This window comes from Cuculus canorus, chromosome 1, assembly GCF_017976375.1.
Source record: "Cuculus canorus isolate bCucCan1 chromosome 1, bCucCan1.pri, whole genome shotgun sequence".
Lineage (NCBI taxonomy): Eukaryota > Metazoa > Chordata > Aves > Cuculiformes > Cuculidae > Cuculus > Cuculus canorus.
Window position 1 is genome coordinate 64,160,433 of NC_071401.1, and position 18,198 is coordinate 64,178,630.

At 43.2% G+C, this 18,198-nt stretch overlaps 2 protein-coding genes across 3 annotated transcripts in view; both read right to left on the bottom strand.

Annotated features, from left to right (window-relative positions):
• Window positions 1-641: 641 nt before the first annotated feature.
• Window positions 642-6,389, bottom strand: LOC104056678 (E3 SUMO-protein ligase RanBP2). Its single transcript, XM_054060300.1, has 9 exons — window positions 6,222-6,389; window positions 5,200-5,292; window positions 4,535-4,728; window positions 3,807-4,035; window positions 3,193-3,291; window positions 2,882-3,024; window positions 2,140-2,413; window positions 1,658-1,992; window positions 642-973 (listed from the first exon to the last, which is right to left on the bottom strand). Exons 1-9 carry the CDS (start codon window positions 6,373-6,375, stop codon window positions 668-670), a joined length of 1,827 nt encoding a protein of 608 aa, XP_053916275.1. The 5' UTR covers window positions 6,376-6,389; the 3' UTR covers window positions 642-667.
• Window positions 6,390-10,389: 4,000 nt separating this feature from the next.
• RGPD4 (RANBP2 like and GRIP domain containing 4) overlaps window positions 10,390-18,198 on the bottom strand; it is a 31,365-nt gene continuing 23,556 nt past the window's right edge. Inside the window, exons 22-30 of one of the 2 annotated variants that reach the window (XM_054060281.1) lie at window positions 16,283-16,450; window positions 15,268-15,360; window positions 14,525-14,718; window positions 13,795-14,023; window positions 13,181-13,279; window positions 12,870-13,012; window positions 12,120-12,393; window positions 11,638-11,972; window positions 10,390-10,967 (exon numbers count right to left, since the gene is read on the bottom strand). In XM_054060281.1, coding sequence (XP_053916256.1) covers window positions 10,662-10,967; window positions 11,638-11,972; window positions 12,120-12,393; window positions 12,870-13,012; window positions 13,181-13,279; window positions 13,795-14,023; window positions 14,525-14,718; window positions 15,268-15,360; window positions 16,283-16,450 — 1,841 coding nt within the window. In that variant the 3' untranslated portion in view covers window positions 10,390-10,661. The remainder of the gene's footprint in view (window positions 10,968-11,637; window positions 11,973-12,119; window positions 12,394-12,869; window positions 13,013-13,180; window positions 13,280-13,794; window positions 14,024-14,524; window positions 14,719-15,267; window positions 15,361-16,282; window positions 16,451-18,198) is intronic. The other variant, XM_054060289.1, reaches the window with a different exon arrangement.

Below are 18,198 nucleotides of genomic sequence, written 5' to 3' on the forward strand. Positions count from 1 at the left end.
CTTAAAGATCATCCAGTTCCAACACCAGGCTGCCCAAGGCCCCATCCAACCTGGCCTTGATCACCAACAAGGATGGGGCATCCGCAGCTTCCCTGGGCAACCTGTGCCAGTGTCTCACCGCTCTCAGTGTGAAGAAATTCCTCTTTATGTCTAGTCTAAATCTGCCCCTCTCCAATTTATACCTATTGCCTCAAGTCTTAGCACAACATACATCACTACTGCCTCGTCCGGACTGGGATGGGCACAAAGAATGAGGGGAAAAAGAGAGCAGCGCCCTCCGGGAGGGGCATTCATCACCATGCAATGGATGGCAGTGCTATAGGATAGAACAGCAACAGGGAGGCAAACGCACGGTGTGGAGTGCAAGTGAAGGCACGCCCATCAGCAGCTCCCCAGCTTCAGTGCACTGTTCTGCGGTCCCGTGCTTAGGGAAGAGGCATTCCCTCAGCAGCTTCAGGAAAGAAGCACTCATACCCTCCTTTAAAAGCATATACCAATACCTTAAAGCTGAACACATGAGTTCTATATTTTAAACTCACAGATCATAATGCCAGACCAGTTTTCTTTATTAAACAAATTGGCATGAAGACATGAGTCAATTATTAGTCAGTAAGGTCTAAATACTGACCAACACAGCTGGAACTTCTCAATACTCAAAGTGATAATTCTATATTTGCCCACAGTCTGTAATGACAATCTTGCCATTCATGAGACCTTTCGGAGAGCCAAAGGATTCCATCTTTTTCACAACATCCATGCCATCTTTCACAAACCCAAATACCACATGCTTGAAGTCCAAGTGTTCTGCTTTTTTAAGTGTTATGAAGAACTGGGAAGTATTCGTATCTCTGCCCTTATTTGCCATGGACAACAATCCAGGACCAGTGTGCTTCACTTCAAAATTCTCATCTTCAAATGCTGTTCCGTAAATCGACCGTCCACCAGTTCCATCGTGGTTCGTTATATCACCTCCCTTAAAGAAAAAAAAAGGACACAGCATTGACTTATAAGACCCAAAACATAAAGCAACAGCACAATTCTATTGCCTTTCAACAGTAAAGACTTTGCTTTGTAAGAAAAATTTTGAGCATTTTAAGGAAGAATCCACTGCATAATAATGAGATTTAGAAGATTTCTTTTAGAGGGAAACTTAAGCATCTAAAATCTTCGGAATATCAATGTCAAAGCACGGGTTTTCTAAAATACACAGTGTACTCTAAAAATGTAAAAGAAGCCTGTAAAGATGTCATCTTAGCAGGTGAGCATACAGAAGTTCCTATCTGTAGAGAATGTTGAATCGTTATTTTGGGAACCCCTGCTTTGCTTGATGTTCCTGTTCAGCAACAGGGGCCTCATCCATCCTAAGAGGAGATCTCCATCTCCATTCGGAAGTCCACACTAACATGGCAGCACCAGGTAACTCTAAAGCAGCAGGCAAATCGCACACACAGGATAAAAGCATTGAGCTGAAGCCAGCACGTACTGCTCGCACCATTTCCCATCTCCTTGAAGGGAAAAGGCAGGTAAGAGTATCTTGCAGATGGGATTCAAGCTGCCAGCAAGAACGTGTTCTCCCATGTAAGTGATTCTGTGAAGTGCCACTGCGAGGCCAGATGCATCTCATTCTCTCAATCCAGAGTCTTCCTGTTATGCTTACCTGGCACACAAAGTCAGGGACTATTCTGTGAAAGCTCGAGTTCTTGAATCCAAAGCCTTTCTCTCCTGTGCACAGGGCCCGGAAATTCTCAGCAGTTCGAGGGACGATATTGGAAAAGAGCTCCATGGTTATGTGTCCTAAAGGTTCGTCATCGGCAGAAACTTCAAAATACACAACGGGGTTGGTGTCCTTTGACAGTCCTGCTGCCAGAGATAAGTGGCCCTTCTGTAGCTCTGACAAGCTCAGCTGGCATTCTTCAAACCTCCTCTTGAAAGAATTAGCCATTTCTTGGCTTTTAAACCGGACGGCAAGTTGCTCCACTTTTACTTCGCCATCTGAAAATAAATCCCAGAAGAGGTTTCTTCAGCTGCTTTCCGTACAGTCAGAAACAAACACCTCTTCTCTTACACAATCCTCACGGAAAAAACAAGCCCCAAACTACAGACTACCTAGAAAAAACAGAGACCACCTGAAACACTCACCAGCATAATCGGTAGCTGTCCAAATTAAAGCATTGTTTGACGTATCAGAGGGCACCAAGTTCATTTCTTTGGTGATGACGTGGTTTGCACAGACTTTAAGAACTTGGTCCCGTCTCATGAGGACTCTATAGTATTTCTTTTGTGTATGGAAGAGGATCTTGATCTCTCCAACACCGCGCTCCTTCCACTGAGTAGCATCCCGGTCCCATCTGTAAAGTTTGGCCCTCTCTTTGAAGAGAATTTCTTCATCTTCTTCCCCAGATTTTACCTCCACCTAAAAAGCAGCACAGCAAAGTTCCTCTGACTTCCAGAGAGCTGCTGGCACCAACCATATTAAACTGTATTACATTCACGTGGGACAATCCTGGCATACTAGAATGGAACACGCCTCATTGTGTTCCTTTCTCCCACAACAGCACAAACCAAAGTGAGTTTCCCCTCTCTGTTTTTCCAGTATGCCATAGTGTATCAGTTTTAGCTTTTACAAGTTAGGTGTACAAATTTGCATGCACACAACAAGTTATAAAAGTCTCATTTCATTAACTGATGCCACAGACACTTCCCCAGTGCTAAGCTAAGGCTTAAACAGCAGGTGTTTCTACACAGGCAGTGCAAGAATTACAGAACAAAACAAACAACTCGGAAAGGAAACTTAGTTAAGCAAAGCATTTTTAAAAAACTTGCTGTGCTAGGAGACATGTTTATCACCTTCATGTTGGTTTATATCCCAGAGTCCCCTTACCTCTGGTAAGGACACAATTGGCTCAAAGTGGATATTATCACTATGAACCACCTCATCATCACTACCACCTTTCTCTTCATCTGCTTTACGGGCTGTCTCTCCAAACACGGCTGCTCCTGTATTTGCCCATTTGAAGTTTTGATCTAAAATGAAGAGAGCTACAGTGTGAACTTCTTGTGCGGAACTAAAAAAACTTCTCTAATTCACAAAACTGCTGCTTGCCGAGCGATTGGCAGGAATTTGGTGCACAGCAGTGTATTGTATGAAGCAGAAGTGCAGCCGAGTGCCTGCCTCAGACAAGTTTAACTCACCTTTTGAGCCAAAAGCAAAGTCCCCAGAGTTCTTGGAAGCCAGATCTGCAAATGACAAGCCTGCACTGCTGCCGAAACCAAATGTGATGACTCTGTTTTCTATCGAATAAGAGGAGAAAGTCAAAGGATTTTCTGTGCTTTTTGCAAAGAAAGCGTTCTATGTATGTAGTCACAAGCAAGAAGTGAAGAATTCTCCACAGTATTTTTAACTTCCAATATATTTAAAGCTTGCAGGACACTTGTCATACTCTTTTATAAAGGGTTTTACAAAGGGGATCCAGACAGAGCGAGACAGTTTCAGCATGCGACTTCTGTGCAGATCCACAGAGCTCTAAGGAGTCACGCTCTACTGAAGAGTAAACTTAGGAAAGTTCATCCTATATAAATACAACAGACACTAACTCTGCTCTGTAGCGATTCCATTTGACCACACTAGAATTTGATGTCTGTAACTGTTGTAATCCCCAGTCACGTTCCTACTAGACTAGTACTCGGGCTCCTAAGCCAGCATTGGTCCTACTTCTCCCAGGGCAGCAACTACATCACAGAAAGTCATCTACTGGAAAGCATACTTCCATTCCCCTGAGAAAACCAGAACGCACCCCTGACCTTACCTTCTGTTGACTCCGAGCAGTCCAAATCACTCTTTTTCGTTGACAAGTCTACAGGTGTGTCATCAGCTCCTGACAAACTCTCTGACACAGGCACAGTTTCTGTGGGGGATTCTGGTTCTTCACTGCTGGGAGCTGACTGGACAGATGCTGTCACCTCATCGGTTGATGGAGGAGGTGCTTCCTGCTCGCTGCCACAAACTAAGACAGTTGAGCTTGTAGCCTCATCCTCCTGAGACTGAAGAAGTAAATTAATAAGCAAATAAGTGAGCATAGCCTACTATTCAAACCACCTCCTTAAGAGGCTAAAACCAGTCATATTAGGAAAAAAACCAATAAGAACTGTTGCTGTAAGCATCCCATAGTTTATCATTACTCTTAACACACAAGGACATAAATGTGACAAGAGACTGAAGGATCACTGAACTTGTATGCTTCTAAAAAACACTACTAAAATTTCTGAAATCAATTAGTTTGACCTAAGCACATTAGGAGTGATTTTACTGGCCAAAGCAGTTTATACTTTACGAGAACAGCTGTGCCACCTTTCTCTTCCCTTAAGGTGCTGTTTCAGCGATGGCAAAGACCTGAGGCACAGCCACAACAGACTCTTGCACTTACTCCTCTCTGAATGTTTTAGTTCTCACAAGCTGAAAACTACATAAAGTCTCACTTATGAGGCACCTGTACAACTTTAATGACAAAATGTTTAGTAAAGATTTAGTTCTTACTTTTGTTTCTTCAGTTTTAACTTCTGCCTGAACGTCTTTGGGACTGTCATCCTCAGTATCGCTGCTGGCACCGCAGACAGATGTAGAAAGATCCTGTGGAGTTTCTGCTTTACCCTCCTCCTCAGGATCTGGGTTCTTTTCCTGAGCGGTAACACATTCTCCTTCATTGCCAGATTCCCTTCCTTCTGTGACAGCTACAGGAAAGAATAAAAATTAGGGGAGAATGCCTCGGATTTTCAAACAGCATTCCTATTCACCCAGTGGAAGTCAAGACTAACTCAACTCTGATTAAAACTGGAAATTTATCATATGTGGTTTTCTATTGCCATCGGGAAACTTCCTTGCAATGATAAAGAGTTTAGTCTTGCAGCTGCAACTACTACTGCCTTCCTTCAACATTTGCTCACCTTTCAAATGGCTCAATGGTGGTGTTCTTTAAAGGCCACCTGAAATGCACATTTCTCATTCAGGTGCCATTCTACTCATTACAGTCCAATAGGCTGAGCTCAGAGCTAGTTTTGGAGATGCAGCATTTCTGCTACTGGCATTAGAGCTTCTAAAATCTCAGGACACACAAAATTCATCTCGGTGCCCAATGGCCTTTCAGTGTTAGAGCTTCTGCTTCAGTAGAAAAGATATTTCAAGTATTGAATTTGAAGACGTACCTTTTACAGGATCTTGCAATTTCTTTTTTCCTTCGGAATCACTGGAATACAGCCTTCCATTAAGGTTCTTAACAGCCGTTTCATAGTCTTCATCTTAAATACAGGAAACAAGCAGAGGTTATCAAGCATCCTCTCAGTACACAGAAGGCTGCTAAGCCCTTCTGACTAACAAGCCCAGCAAGCATGTGTAAATTTTGCTTGTTTTCAGAGTTCTGCAGACCAGCAAACAAGCTCTTCCTTTCTATTTTGCATAACTGTGCTGCAGGGGGTTGCTGATGGTTTTCAGAAAATACATTTCTTACTGAGTCCTTTTTTTAAGAGTATCACTAAACACTGTATATCTTCAGCCACAAGGAAGATGACAGAATTATTTCCCGTCAATCCAAACAAATATATTCAAGTGTCTAAAGGGTTTGATAGCATTCACTAAATCACAGACTACACAAGATGGAAAAAGGGACCCAAAAGGATCATCAACTCCAGCTTCCTTCTCCTTAAAGGACTTCCGAAAACTAACCATAATCACCAACAGCATCATCCAGACCCCTGTTTGCACTCTGACCAGCTCAGTGTTATGACCACTGCCCTGGGGAGCCTGTTCTAGTCACCGACAACACATTCTAGGGAGAATCTTTTCCTAAGTCCAAATTAACTTCCCCTGATGCAGCTTCATTCAATTTCCCCATGTCTTGTTGCAGGTGACCAGAGAGAGATGGGCACTTCCCTCTCTGCCTGCCCACCTTGAGGAAGCTGGGGAATGCAAGGTGATCACCCCTCAGCCCTCCCTTCTCCAGGCTGAACAAACCAAATGCCCTCAGCTGCTCCTCATAACTCTTGCCCTCAGGGCCTTTCACCATCTTGGTCTCTTTCTGCCACAGACACACTGCAGCAGTCTGATGTCCTCCTCATAATGAGATGCCCAGAGCTACACACCGTTCTAGAGGAGGGGCTGCAGCAGCGCGGTGTATTACAGCCTTTCCCCACAACAAAGCAACACCAAGATCAACTTGGCCACCCCTTACCATCATCCTCGTCACTCACGTATCCAGGCTTGTTCTTGTAACAGAAGAATGTTGGAGGCAGCTTGAGAAAGCCAGCGAGAGCTCGCTGTTCAGGGGTAGGCGTTAACTCGTACACTATTACGACCTCATCGGATGGAAGATCATCTGGTGACATTGCTGGCTTCTCAGCTTTTTACAGAAATGGAAAAAAAACCTAAAAACCATTAAAGCCAAACAACTTCAGAGCAAGGAATAACATCAACCCCACACTGCCATTAAAACAGAACTGAATGAATTCTAAGACAGAAATACATTTGGAACCAGGCATCTTCTGTTGATCCACATGAAACAAAGTTACGGGTTGCTAGGACACAGCATCCCCTTATAACTTAAGAAATTCTAACCCACATACCCAATTAGATCCTATTCTCTTGGCTTCAGAATCTGAGTAGCAGAACAGAAAGCTCAATATTGTTACAAGGATTGCTTAAACTCTCATGTGAAGCCAAATATAACTGTGGGAAAGAGAAATATAGGTGTTATCCAGACAGAGAAGCAAACTTCAGGCCTGAAAGAAAGAAAACGTAAAGTTGTCTATAGCAACTGTTGTCTTGCCTAAAAAGTGCCCTAAAAAAGGGCAAAACCAAATAGTTCTTTCAGCCTATCCAGCAGGGACAGATACCACTATCAATTTTTTTATATAGCTTTTTTCTCTTCTCCCTTTCAGCACAAACTTATGCATTCCGCTGTTATTGAAAAACAGCAGATAAGTAAAGATTAAAGCTGAAAGCACAGCCTGGAGGAAAGTGCCGAAAAACACCTGGCCGTGAGAACAAGCAGTCAGATTTGGAAACAAAGATTGGAGGTCTTCTTATGAGAGAACGTAAGCAAAGAGGGGGGACAGACCAGTTTAAGCATTGCGTATTGGTTGGTTGGAGTTTTGTTTGTTTGGGTTGGGTTTTAGTGCGTACCTGGGAGGCACACGAATAGGCAAACCCGAAGCATTCTAAACACGGGCAGCGATCTCCGCAGCAGAAACGGTTTTCCCCGTTCGCCGCTCCGAGGCCGATTCATGCATCGCCCTCTGGCCCCGCCCGGCCTCGCGCTGGAACCAACCGCATAGCGCGGGTGGGGGGGGTGGTACCGGAGGGGGCTCCGGGCACAGAGGGGGTTAATCATGAAGGGGCAGAATAGTTTGGGTCGGAAGGGACCTTAAAGATCATCTAGCTCCAACCCCCTGCCATGGGCAGAGATGCTAGACCACTAGCCCAGGCTGCCCGAGGACCCCATCCAACCTGGCCTTGAACACCTCCAGGGATGGGGCAGCCACAGCTTCCCTGGGCAACCTGTGCCAGTGCCTCACCACTCTCGTGGTGAAGAAATTCCTCCTTATGTCTAGTCTAAATCTGCCCCTCTCCAATTTATATCCATTGCCCCTTGTGCTATCACTACAAGCCTTTGTGAACAGTCCCTCCCTGGCTTTCCTGTAGTCCCTTCAGGTACTGAAAGGTAGCTACAAGGTCTCTTCGGAGCCTTTTCTCCAGGCTGAACAAGCCCTATTCTCTCAGCCTGTCCTCATATTGGAGGTCCTCCAACCCTCTGATCATCCTTGTAGCCTCCTCTGGACCCATTCCAACAGCTCCATATCCTTCTTATTTTGAGGATTTCCCAACTGGACACAATACTCCAGGTGGGGTCTCACATGAAAGGAATAGAGGGGTAGAATCACCTCCCTTGACCTGCTGGCGACGCTTCTTTTGATGCAGCCCAGGACAGCGTTGGCCTTCTGGGCTGCGAGTGCACATTGCCGGCGCATATCAAATATTTTTTATCTAACCTAATGTAGAGTTAAATTTTGTCAAAGTAATTCTATTTTTTTGAAAGCCAGACAGAGCTCTCAAGTCCCTCTGAGATCATGTTTTCTTTCAGGCAGTGTTTTTCCAGACACTGTTCATCCTTTGGAGATGATAATATCATGTGTGCAGTGTGATCTGTGCTGAACAGAGGGCTCTGCGCCTGTAACCACCTCTGCCTGCAGCCTTTCCCCATCTCAGATACAGGGTCAGGCAGAGCTGGAGTCAAAAGCTCCATATAGGGAAGAGATTGGGCTGTTGTGAAGTTCGTAGTAACATCAACATTAGACCTTGAAAAGCAACAGAATGCGCATAAGATTCCTCAGAAAATTTATCCATGTGCATGCCAGTGGAAAATACATCCTGTCCCTGCTCTTGTCTCATTGCATAGGATCAATGGAGATGATTCCCTTGTGCTGCCCAGGCCTGATAAAGGATGCTCTGCCATTCAGCCAGTTCTCAGTCCACCTCACTGTACATTCATCTAACCCACACTTCCAAAGGTTACCTACAAGGATGCTGTCACGGTAGACAATGTCAAAGCCTTGCTGAAGCTGAGCTAGACAACATCCTCCACCCTACCCTCATCTAACCAGCCAGTCATGACATCATAGCAGTCTGTCACATCGGTCCAGAATGACTTGCCCTTGGTGAATCCACACTGACCACTTCCGATAACCTTTTCTTCTAGGTACTTGGAGATGATATCCAGGATGAGCTGTTCCATCACCTCTCCAGGGATGCAAATAAGGCTGACTGGCCTGTAGTTTCCCAGGTCTTCCTTCTTGCACTTTTTGAAGATTAGGGTGGTATTAGCTTTGCTCCAGATCTCAGGCACCTCTCCCCCGTTCTCCATGACCTTTTAAAGATGACGGAGAACAGTTTAGCTGTAACATCTTCCAACTTCCTCAGCACTCATAGGTGCAGCCCATCAGGGCTCATGTATTTGTGGGTGTCCACTTTGCCTAGATGATCTCTAACACAATCCTCCTCAACCAAGCTTCTGCAGACTTTGTCATTCTTCCAGGGTCTGGGATTCCCGAGTGCTAGCATGAGCAGTAAAGACTGAAGCAAAGGCAACAATTCAGCAATTCTGTCTTCTCTACATGCTGTCACAAGGACACCCAGCAGCAGACCCACATTTTCCCTAGTTTTCCTTCTGCTTCTGATGTACTTGAAGCAGCCCTTCTTGTCCTCAGTGACCTTTGCCAGATTCAGTTCCAAGTGGGCCTTAGCCTTCCTCATGCATCCCTACATATCTGACAGCGTTCCTCTATTCCCGCCATGTAGCCAGTCCCTTTTTCCACCCTCTGTAAACTTTTCTTCTGGTTGAGTTATTCCAGATGCTCCTTACTCATCCATGAAGGCCTCCTCCCTACTTTGCTTGATTTCTTATTCCTAGGGATGCACCAATCTTGAGCATGGAGGAAGAAGCACCTGAATACTGCCTAGCTCTCTTGGACCCTGCTACCTGCTAGAGCCCTCTCCTACAGGATTCCTCCAAGTAAGCCTTTGAAAAGGCTAAAGTCAGCTCTCCTTAAGTCATTTTGTAATCCTGCTAAGTGCCCCGCTTCTTCTATGCAGGATTGTGAACTCCACCATCTTGTGGTGGCTGCAGCCAAGGCTGCCCCCAGCTTTCACACCACCAACCAGTCTTTGGAAGAAGCACCTTTACCTTGCTTCAAAAAAAATACCAAAAATACCTTAAGGCTGGATACACAAGTTCCATATTTTAAACTCAAAGATCATAATGCCAAATGGGATACCTTGGAAAAACCTCAGTAATGCCAGCAATGAGCCATAGAGTGGAACTATAAAAAAACACCACCCCGTATTTATTCAAGCATATCCACTACTAGAAAGTTTGAAAAGATAAAATGACCCTGCCACACCTAAGCTGCAGTTACTCGGTTCCGCAGCAAAGTCTGGAAAGACAGCCAGGAGAGTCCCATAACAGCAGCACCACAGCATTTCAGGCAACAAAGAGCAGCCAGAAGGTTTGCACTAAACTTGAGCATTTAGAAATAGTCTGTATAAAATAAAATGCTGTATGCTTCTCTAGCAAAAAACCCAAAATGTTTATGAACACTTCTCAAGCTTTCAAACACCAGAGCGGGATACAGAGACCACAGGCAGCACAAACCAGCACCTACTTGCTCGCTGCCTCAGCTGGCTTCCAGCACATTACCTTCAACATGAAACTGCAAACGCCTTTGACTTAACTGACCAACAAGTAGCACCTACAATTTCCATATTCAAAACAAGATATTTACAAGAACAGGAAGCAAAATTATCCAAATTTTCTTATCCTTAAACCAAAGTGAAGACAACACACTTATTTTAATAAGACTTAGGATTTAATTTTTAAAATTTGACATTTAATACAAATGTGTCAGGATAACACAAATACACCCTAGAAGATACCAGTGTCTGAACTTTTGATTTAACATGCAAAAAATCAATTAGAACACAAAAAAACCCAACTATAAGCTGTCATTTTACATTTATACATCCAAAGTGTCCATTTCAAGAAGTTGAAATCGTAAGTTAATAACATCTAAATAATGATTGACACTGCTAGAACATCTCAATACTCAAAGTGATAATTCTATATTTGCCCACAGTCTGTAATGACAATCCTGCCATTCACGAGACCTTTCGGAGAGCCAAAGGATTCCATCTTTTTCACAACATCCATGCCATCTTTCACAAACCCAAATACCACATGCTTGAAGTCCAAGTGTTCTGCTTTTTTAAGTGTTATGAAGAACTGGGAAGTATTCGTATCTCTGCCCTTATTTGCCATGGACAACAATCCAGGACCAGTGTGCTTCACTTCAAAGTTCTCATCTTCAAATGCTGTTCCGTAAATCGACCGTCCACCAGTTCCATCGTGGTTCGTTATATCACCTCCCTTAAAGAAAAAAAAAAGGACACAGCATTGACTTACAAGACCCAAAACATAAAGCAACAGCACAATTCTATTGCCTTTCAACAGTAAAGCCTTTGCTTTGAGCATTTTAAGGAAGAATCCACTGCATGATAATGAGATCTAGTAGACTTCTTTTAGAGGGAAACTTAAGCATCTAAAATCTTTGGAATATCAATGTCAAAGCACAGGTTTTCTAAAATACACAGTGTACTCTAAAAACTAAAAGAAGCCTGAAAAGATGTCATCTTAGCAGGTGAGCATACAGAAGTTCCTATCTGTAGAGAACGTTGAATCGTTATTTTGGGAACCCCTGCTTTGCTTGATGTTCCTGTTCAGCAACAGGGGCCTCATCCATCCTAAGAGGAGATCTCCATCTCCATTCGGAAGTCCACACTAACATGGCAGCACCAGGTAACTCTAAAGCAGCAGGCAAATCGCACACACAGGTTAAAAGCATTGAGCTGAAGCCAGCACGTACTGCTCGCACCATTTCCCATCTCCTTGAAGGGAAAGGGCAGGTAAGAGTATATTGCAGATGGGATTCAAGCTGCCAGCAAGAACGTGTTCTCCCATGTAAGTGATTCTGTGAAGTGCCACTGCGAGGCCAGATGCATCTCATTCTCTCAATCCAGAGTCTTCCTGTTATGCTTACCTGGCACACAAAGTCAGGGACTATTCTGTGAAAGCTCGAGTTCTTGAATCCAAAGCCTTTCTCTCCTGTGCACAGGGCCCGGAAATTCTCAGCAGTTCGAGGGACGATATTGGAAAAGAGCTCCATGGTTATGTGTCCTAAAGGTTCGTCATCGGCAGAAACTTCAAAATACACAACGGGGTTGGTGTCCTTTGACAGTCCTGCTGCCAGAGATAAGTGGCCCTTCTGTAGCTCTGACAAGCTCAGCTGGCATTCTTCAAACCTCCTCTTGAAAGAATTAGCCATTTCTTGGCTTTTAAACCGGACCGCAAGTTGCTCCACTTTTACTTCGCCATCTGAAAATAAATCCCAGAACAGGTTTCTTCAGCTGCTTTCCGTACAGTCAGAAACAAACACCTCTTCTCTTACACAATCCTCACGGAAAAAACAAGCCCCAAACTACAGACTACCTAGAAAAAACAGAGACCACCTGAAACACTCACCAGCATAATCGGTAGCTGTCCAAATTAAAGCATTGTTTGACGTATCAGAGGGCACCAAGTTCATTTCTTTGGTGATGACGTGGTTTGCACAGACTTTAAGAACTTGGTCCCGTCTCATGAGGACTCTATAGTATTTCTTTTGTGTATGGAAGAGGATCTTGATCTCTCCAACACCGCGCTCCTTCCACTGAGTAGCATCCCGGTCCCATCTGTAAAGTTTCGCCCTCTCTTTGAAGAGAATTTCTTCATCTTCTTCCCCAGATTTTACCTCCACCTAAAAAGCAGCACAGCAAAGTTCCTCTGACTTCCAGAGAGCTGCTGGCACCAACCATATTAAACTGTATTACATTCACGTGGGACAATCCTGGCATACTAGAATGGAACACGCCTCATTGTGTTCCTTTCACCCTCAACAGCACAAACCAAAGTGAGTTTCCCCTCTCTGTTTTTCCAGTATGCCATAGTGTATCAGTTTTAGCTTTTACAAGTTAGGTGTACAAATTTGCATGCACACAACAAGTTATAAAAGTCTTCAAAGCTCATTTCATTAACTGATGCCACAGACACTTCCCCAGTGCTAAGCTAAGGCTTAAACAGCAGGTGTTTCTACACAGGCAGTGCAAGAATTACAGAACAAAACAAACAACTCGGAAAGGAAACTTAGTTAAGCAAAGCATTTTTAAAAAACTTGCTGTGCTAGGAGACATGCTTATCACCTTCATGTTGGTTTATATCCCAGAGTCCCCTTACCTCTGGTAAGGACACAATTGGCTCAAAGTGGATATCATCACTATGAACCACCTCATCATCACTACCACCTTCCTCTTCATCTGCTTTACGGGCTGTCTCTCCAAACACGGCTGCTCCTGTATTTGCCCATTTGAAGTTTTGATCTAAAATGAAGAGAGCTACAGTGTGAACTTCTTGTGCGGAACTAAAAAAACTTCTCTAATTCACAAAACTGCTGCTTGCCGAGCGATCGGCAGGAATTTGGTGCACAGCAGTGTATTGTATGAAGCAGAAGTGCAGCCGAGTGCCTGCCTCAGACAAGTTTAACTCACCTTTTGAGCCAAAAGCAAAGTCCCCAGAGTTCTTGGAAGCCAGATCTGCAAATGACAAGCCTGCACTGCTGCCGAAACCAAATGTGATGACTCTGTTTTCTATCGAATAAGAGGAGAAAGTCAAAGGATTTTCTGTGCTTTTTGCAAAGAAAGCGTTCTATGTATGTAGTCACAAGCAAGAAGTGAAGAATTCTCCACAGTATTTTTAACTTCCAATATATTTAAAGCTTGCAGGACACTTGTCATACTCTTTTATAAAGGGTTTTACAATGGGGATCCAGACAGAGCGAGACCGTTTCAGCATGCGACTTCTATGCAGATCCACAGAGCTCTAAGGAGTCACGCTCTACTGAAGAGTAAACTTAGGAAAGTTCATCCTATATAAATACAACAGACACTAACTCTGCTCTGTAGCGATTCCATTTGACCACACTAGAATTTGATGTCTGTAACTGTTGTAATCCCCAGTCACGTTCCTACTAGACTAGTACTCAGGCTCCTAAGCCAGCATGGGTCCTACTTCTCCCAGGGCAGCAACTACATCACAGAAAGTCATCTACTGGAAAGCATACTTCCATTCCCCTGAGAAAACCAGAACGCACCCCTGACCTTACCTTCTGTTGACTCCGAGCAGTCCAAATCACTCTTTTTCGTCGACAAGTCTACAGGTGTGTCATCAGCTCCTGACAAACTCTCTGACACAGGCACAGTTTCTGTGGGGGATTCTGGTTCTTCACTGCTGGGAGCTGACTGGACAGATGCTGTCACCTCATCGGTTGATGGAGTAGGTGCTTCCTGCTCGCTGGCACAAACTAAGACAGTTGAACTTGTAGCCTCATCCTCCTGAGATTGACAAGAAGTAAATTAATAAGCAAATAAGTGAGCATAGCCTACTATTCAAGCCACCTCCTTAAGAGGCTAAACCCAGTCATATTAGGAAAAAAACCAATAAGAACTGTTGCTGTAAGCATCCCATAGTTTATCATTACTCTTAACACACAAGGACATAAACGTGACAAGAGACTGAAGGATCACTGAACTTGTATGCTTCTAAAAAACACTACTAAAATTTCTGAAATCAATTAGTTTGACCTAAGCACATTAGGAGTGATTTTACTGGCCAAAGCAGTTTATACTTTACGAGAACAGCTGTGCCACCTTTCTCTTCCCTTAAGGTGCTGTTTCAGCGATGGCAAAGACCTGAGGCACAGCCACAACAGACTCTTGCACTTACTCCTCTCTGAATGTTTTAGTTCTCACAAGCTGAAAACTACATAAAGTCTCACTTATGAGGCACCTGTACAACTTTAATGACAAAATGTTTAGTAAAGATTTAGTTCTTACTTTTGTTTCTTCAGTTTTAACTTCTGCCTGAACGTCTTTGGGACTGTCATCCTCAGTATCGCTGCTGGCACCGCAGACAGATGTAGAAAGATCCTGTGGAGTTTCTGCTTTACCCTCCTCCTCAGGATCTGGGTTCTTTTCCTGAGCGGTAACACATTCTCCTTCATTGCCAGATTCCCTTCCTTCTGTGACAGCTACAGGAAAGAATAAAAATTAGGGGAGAATGCCTGGGAAAGCAGCTAAATACTCAAGCAATCCCGGTACTTACATTATTAAATAATTTCACGATGGCCAGAGCAACCTCAAAAGTTTTTTCAAACAGCATTCCTATTCACCCAGTAGAAGTCAAGACTAACTCAACTCTGATTAAAACTGGAAATTTATCATATGTGGTTTTCTATTGCCATCAGGAAACTTCCTTGCAATGATAAAGAGTTTAGTCTTGCAGCTGCAACTACTACTGCCTTCCTTCAACATTTGCTCACCTTTCAAATGGCTCAATGGTGGTGCTCTTTAAAGGCCACCTGAAATGCACATTTCTCATTCAGGTGCCATTCTACTCATTACAGTCCAATAGGCTGAGCTCAGAGCTAGTTTTGGAGATGCAGCATTTCTGCTACTGGCATTAGAGCTTCTAAAATCTCAGGACACACAAAATTCATCTCGGTGCCCAAGGGCCTTTCAGTGTTAGAGCTTCTGCTTCAGTAGAAAAGATATTTCAAATATTGTGTTTGAAGACATACCTTTTACAGGATCTTGTGATTTCTTTTTCTCTTCGGAATCACTGGGATACAGCCTTCCATTAAGGTTCTTAACAGCTGTTTCATAGTCTTCATCTTAAATACAGGAAACAAGCAGAGGTTATCAAGCATCCTCTCAGTACACAGAAGGCTGCTAAGCCCTTCTGACTAACAAGCCCAGCAAGCATGTGTAAATTTTGCTTTTAGAGCTCTGCGGACCAGCAAACAAGTTCTTCCTTTTTATTTTGCATAACTGTGCTGCAGGGGGTTGCTGACAGTTTTCAGAAAATACATTTCTTACTGAGTCCTTTTTTTAAGAGTATCACTAAACACTGTATATCTTCAGCGACAAGGAAGACGACAGAATTATTTCCCATCAATCCAAACAAATATATTCAAGGGTCTAAAGGGTTTGATAGCATTCACTAAATCACAGACTACACAAGATGGAAAAAGGGACCCAAAAGGATCATCAACTCCAGCTTGCTTTTCCTTAAAGGACTTCCGAAAACTAACCATAATCACCAACAGCATCATCCAGACCCCTGTTTGCACTCTGACCAGCTCAGTGTTATGACCACTGCCCTGGGGAGCCTGTTCTAGTCACCGACAACACATTCTAGGGAGAATCTTTTCCTAAGTCCAAATTAACTTCCCCTGATGCAGCTTCATTCAATTTCCCCATGTCTTGTTGCAGGTGACCAGAGAGAGATGGGCACTTCCCTCTCTGCCTGCCCACCTTGAGGAAGCTGGGGAATGCAAGGTGATCACCCCTCAGCCCTCCCTTCTCCAAGCTGAACAAACCAAGTGTCCTCAGCTGCTCCTCATAACTCTTGCCCTCAGGGCCTTTCACCATCTTGGTCTCTTTCCGCAGGCACACTGCGGGAGTCTGATGTCCTCCTCATAATGAGATGCCCAGAACTACACACCATTCTAGAGGAGGGGCTGCAGCAGTGCGGTGTATTACAGCCTTTCCCCACAACAAAGCAACACCAAGATCAACTTGGCCACCCCTTACCATCATCCTCGTCACTCACGTATCCAGGCTTGTTCTTGTAACAGAAGAATGTTGGAGGCAGCTTGAGAAAGCCAGCGAGAGCTCGCTGTTCAGGGGTAGGCGTTAACTCGTACACTATTACGACCTCATCGGATGGAAGATCATCTGGTGACATTGCTGGCTTCTCAGCTTTTTACAGAAATGGAAAAAAAACCCAAAAACCATTAAAGCCAAACAACTTCAGAGCAAGGAATAACATCAACCCTACACAGCCTTTAAAACAGAACTGAATGAATTCTTAGACAGTTAGAAATACATTTGGAGCCAGGCATCTTCTGTTGATCCACAGGAAACAAAGTTACAGGCTGCTAGGACAAAGCATCCCCTTAAAACTTAAGAAATTCTACCCCTCATGCCCAATTACATCCCAATTTCACACTACCGATGGGAAATCTGAGGTTTTTATTAGCTCAGCTCATTTTCCCATAATAGATGATGCTGAAACTTTTATTGTTATAAAAGTGAGGTAATTTTTAGCTCCATCTTCTTGGGCAAAAACAAATAGCTCTTTCAGCCTATTTAGCTTTTCCAGCAGGGACAGATACCACTATCAATTTTTTTGTACAGCTTTTTTCTCTTCTTCCTTTCAGCACAAACTTATGCATTCCGCTGTTATAGAAAAACAGCAGATAAGTAAAGATTAAAGCTGAAAGCACAGTCTGGAGGCAAGTGCCGAAAAACATCTGGCCATGAGAACAAGCAGTCAGATTTGGAAACAAAGACTGGCGGTTTTCTTATGAGAGAATGTAAGCAAAGAGGGGGGACAGATCAGTTTAAGCATTGCGTATTGGTTGGTTGGAGTTTTATTTGTTTGGGTTTTAGTGTTGTGCGAGAAACAATTTTGTGTAATAATTATCCCATAAACACATCGGTATGTACACATCACCTATTTTTAAGAACATTTTGACTGCTTTAGGAGGTCAACATATTTGTTAACATTCTCCAGGTTTGAGTTACACTAGTCAGAATTTGAAGGTTGCTCCTAAAAGCTCACTCTTCTTTTCATTGGGAAACATTTACTAAATTTGTGACACTATGTAGTATCAGGGAACCTTATTTTTCAGCTAAGAACCAGACCACTACTCAGTTTCTGAACAGCACCAATGTTCCTGCTCACACAATTTGACATCCATTATTGCAAGAGGAGATAACAATAAAATAGAAGCATAATGTTTTAGACCTACTCCTTGATTCTCTGGCACAACTTAAGACACTAAAATAAATCTGCTTTTTCAAAAGCTGTTTTCCCACTAGTATCTCCCAACAGATTAAGGGCAATGTAAGTAATAGAGTAAAAGCAAAATCTGAAGTACAATTCAAATTTAAGTCTTTTTTTTTCCCCAAGTGTTCCCTCCCCAACTTTTGCCCCAATTAACTCTCCCTTCGATCTCTTTCAGTCTCTTTCAGTCGTTGTGCTAAGTAGCTGAATATAAGAGAAATATAAATATATTTAAACTAAATATATAGGAAATATATATTCATATATATATATGAAATATAAGAGAAATACATTAAAAAGTCACTTCAGATTAATCCCTAGGTAAAGTTCTCCATGAAACTGATCTATCAAACAGTGGATTAAAATTCTAGGATTCCAAACATCCGCTCAAGGTGACAAAAGGGTTCAAGAAAGATTAAGACTACAACATGTATTTGTCCTCAGAATATTGAGACTGAGCAAGATGGTCACTGGTTTTGTTGTCAGTTTCTACTCGACCTCCCCACAATAAAGTTAAATTTTCTTAATCAAAATACTGCAAACAGCCTAAATATATCTTCACAGGCAGCCATGAAAATAAAGAGCTGTGTATACATATGTATACATACAGCAAGTTCTTTAAAGACTGATGGCTTTGTGATAATAGAACTTTCTGCTC

Coding starts and splice junctions, on each gene's coding strand:
- LOC104056678 (XM_054060300.1), bottom strand. CDS start 6,375: ATGTCACCAGATGATCTTCCATCCGATGAGGTCGTAATAGTGTACGAG. Junction 3,292..3,806: donor CTGCTCGGAGTCAACAGAAG/GTAAGGTCAGGG, acceptor CTTATTCGATAG/AAAACAGAGTCATCACATTT. Junction 974..1,657: donor TCCCTGACTTTGTGTGCCAG/GTAAGCATAACA, acceptor TTTTTCTTTAAG/GGAGGTGATATAACGAACCA.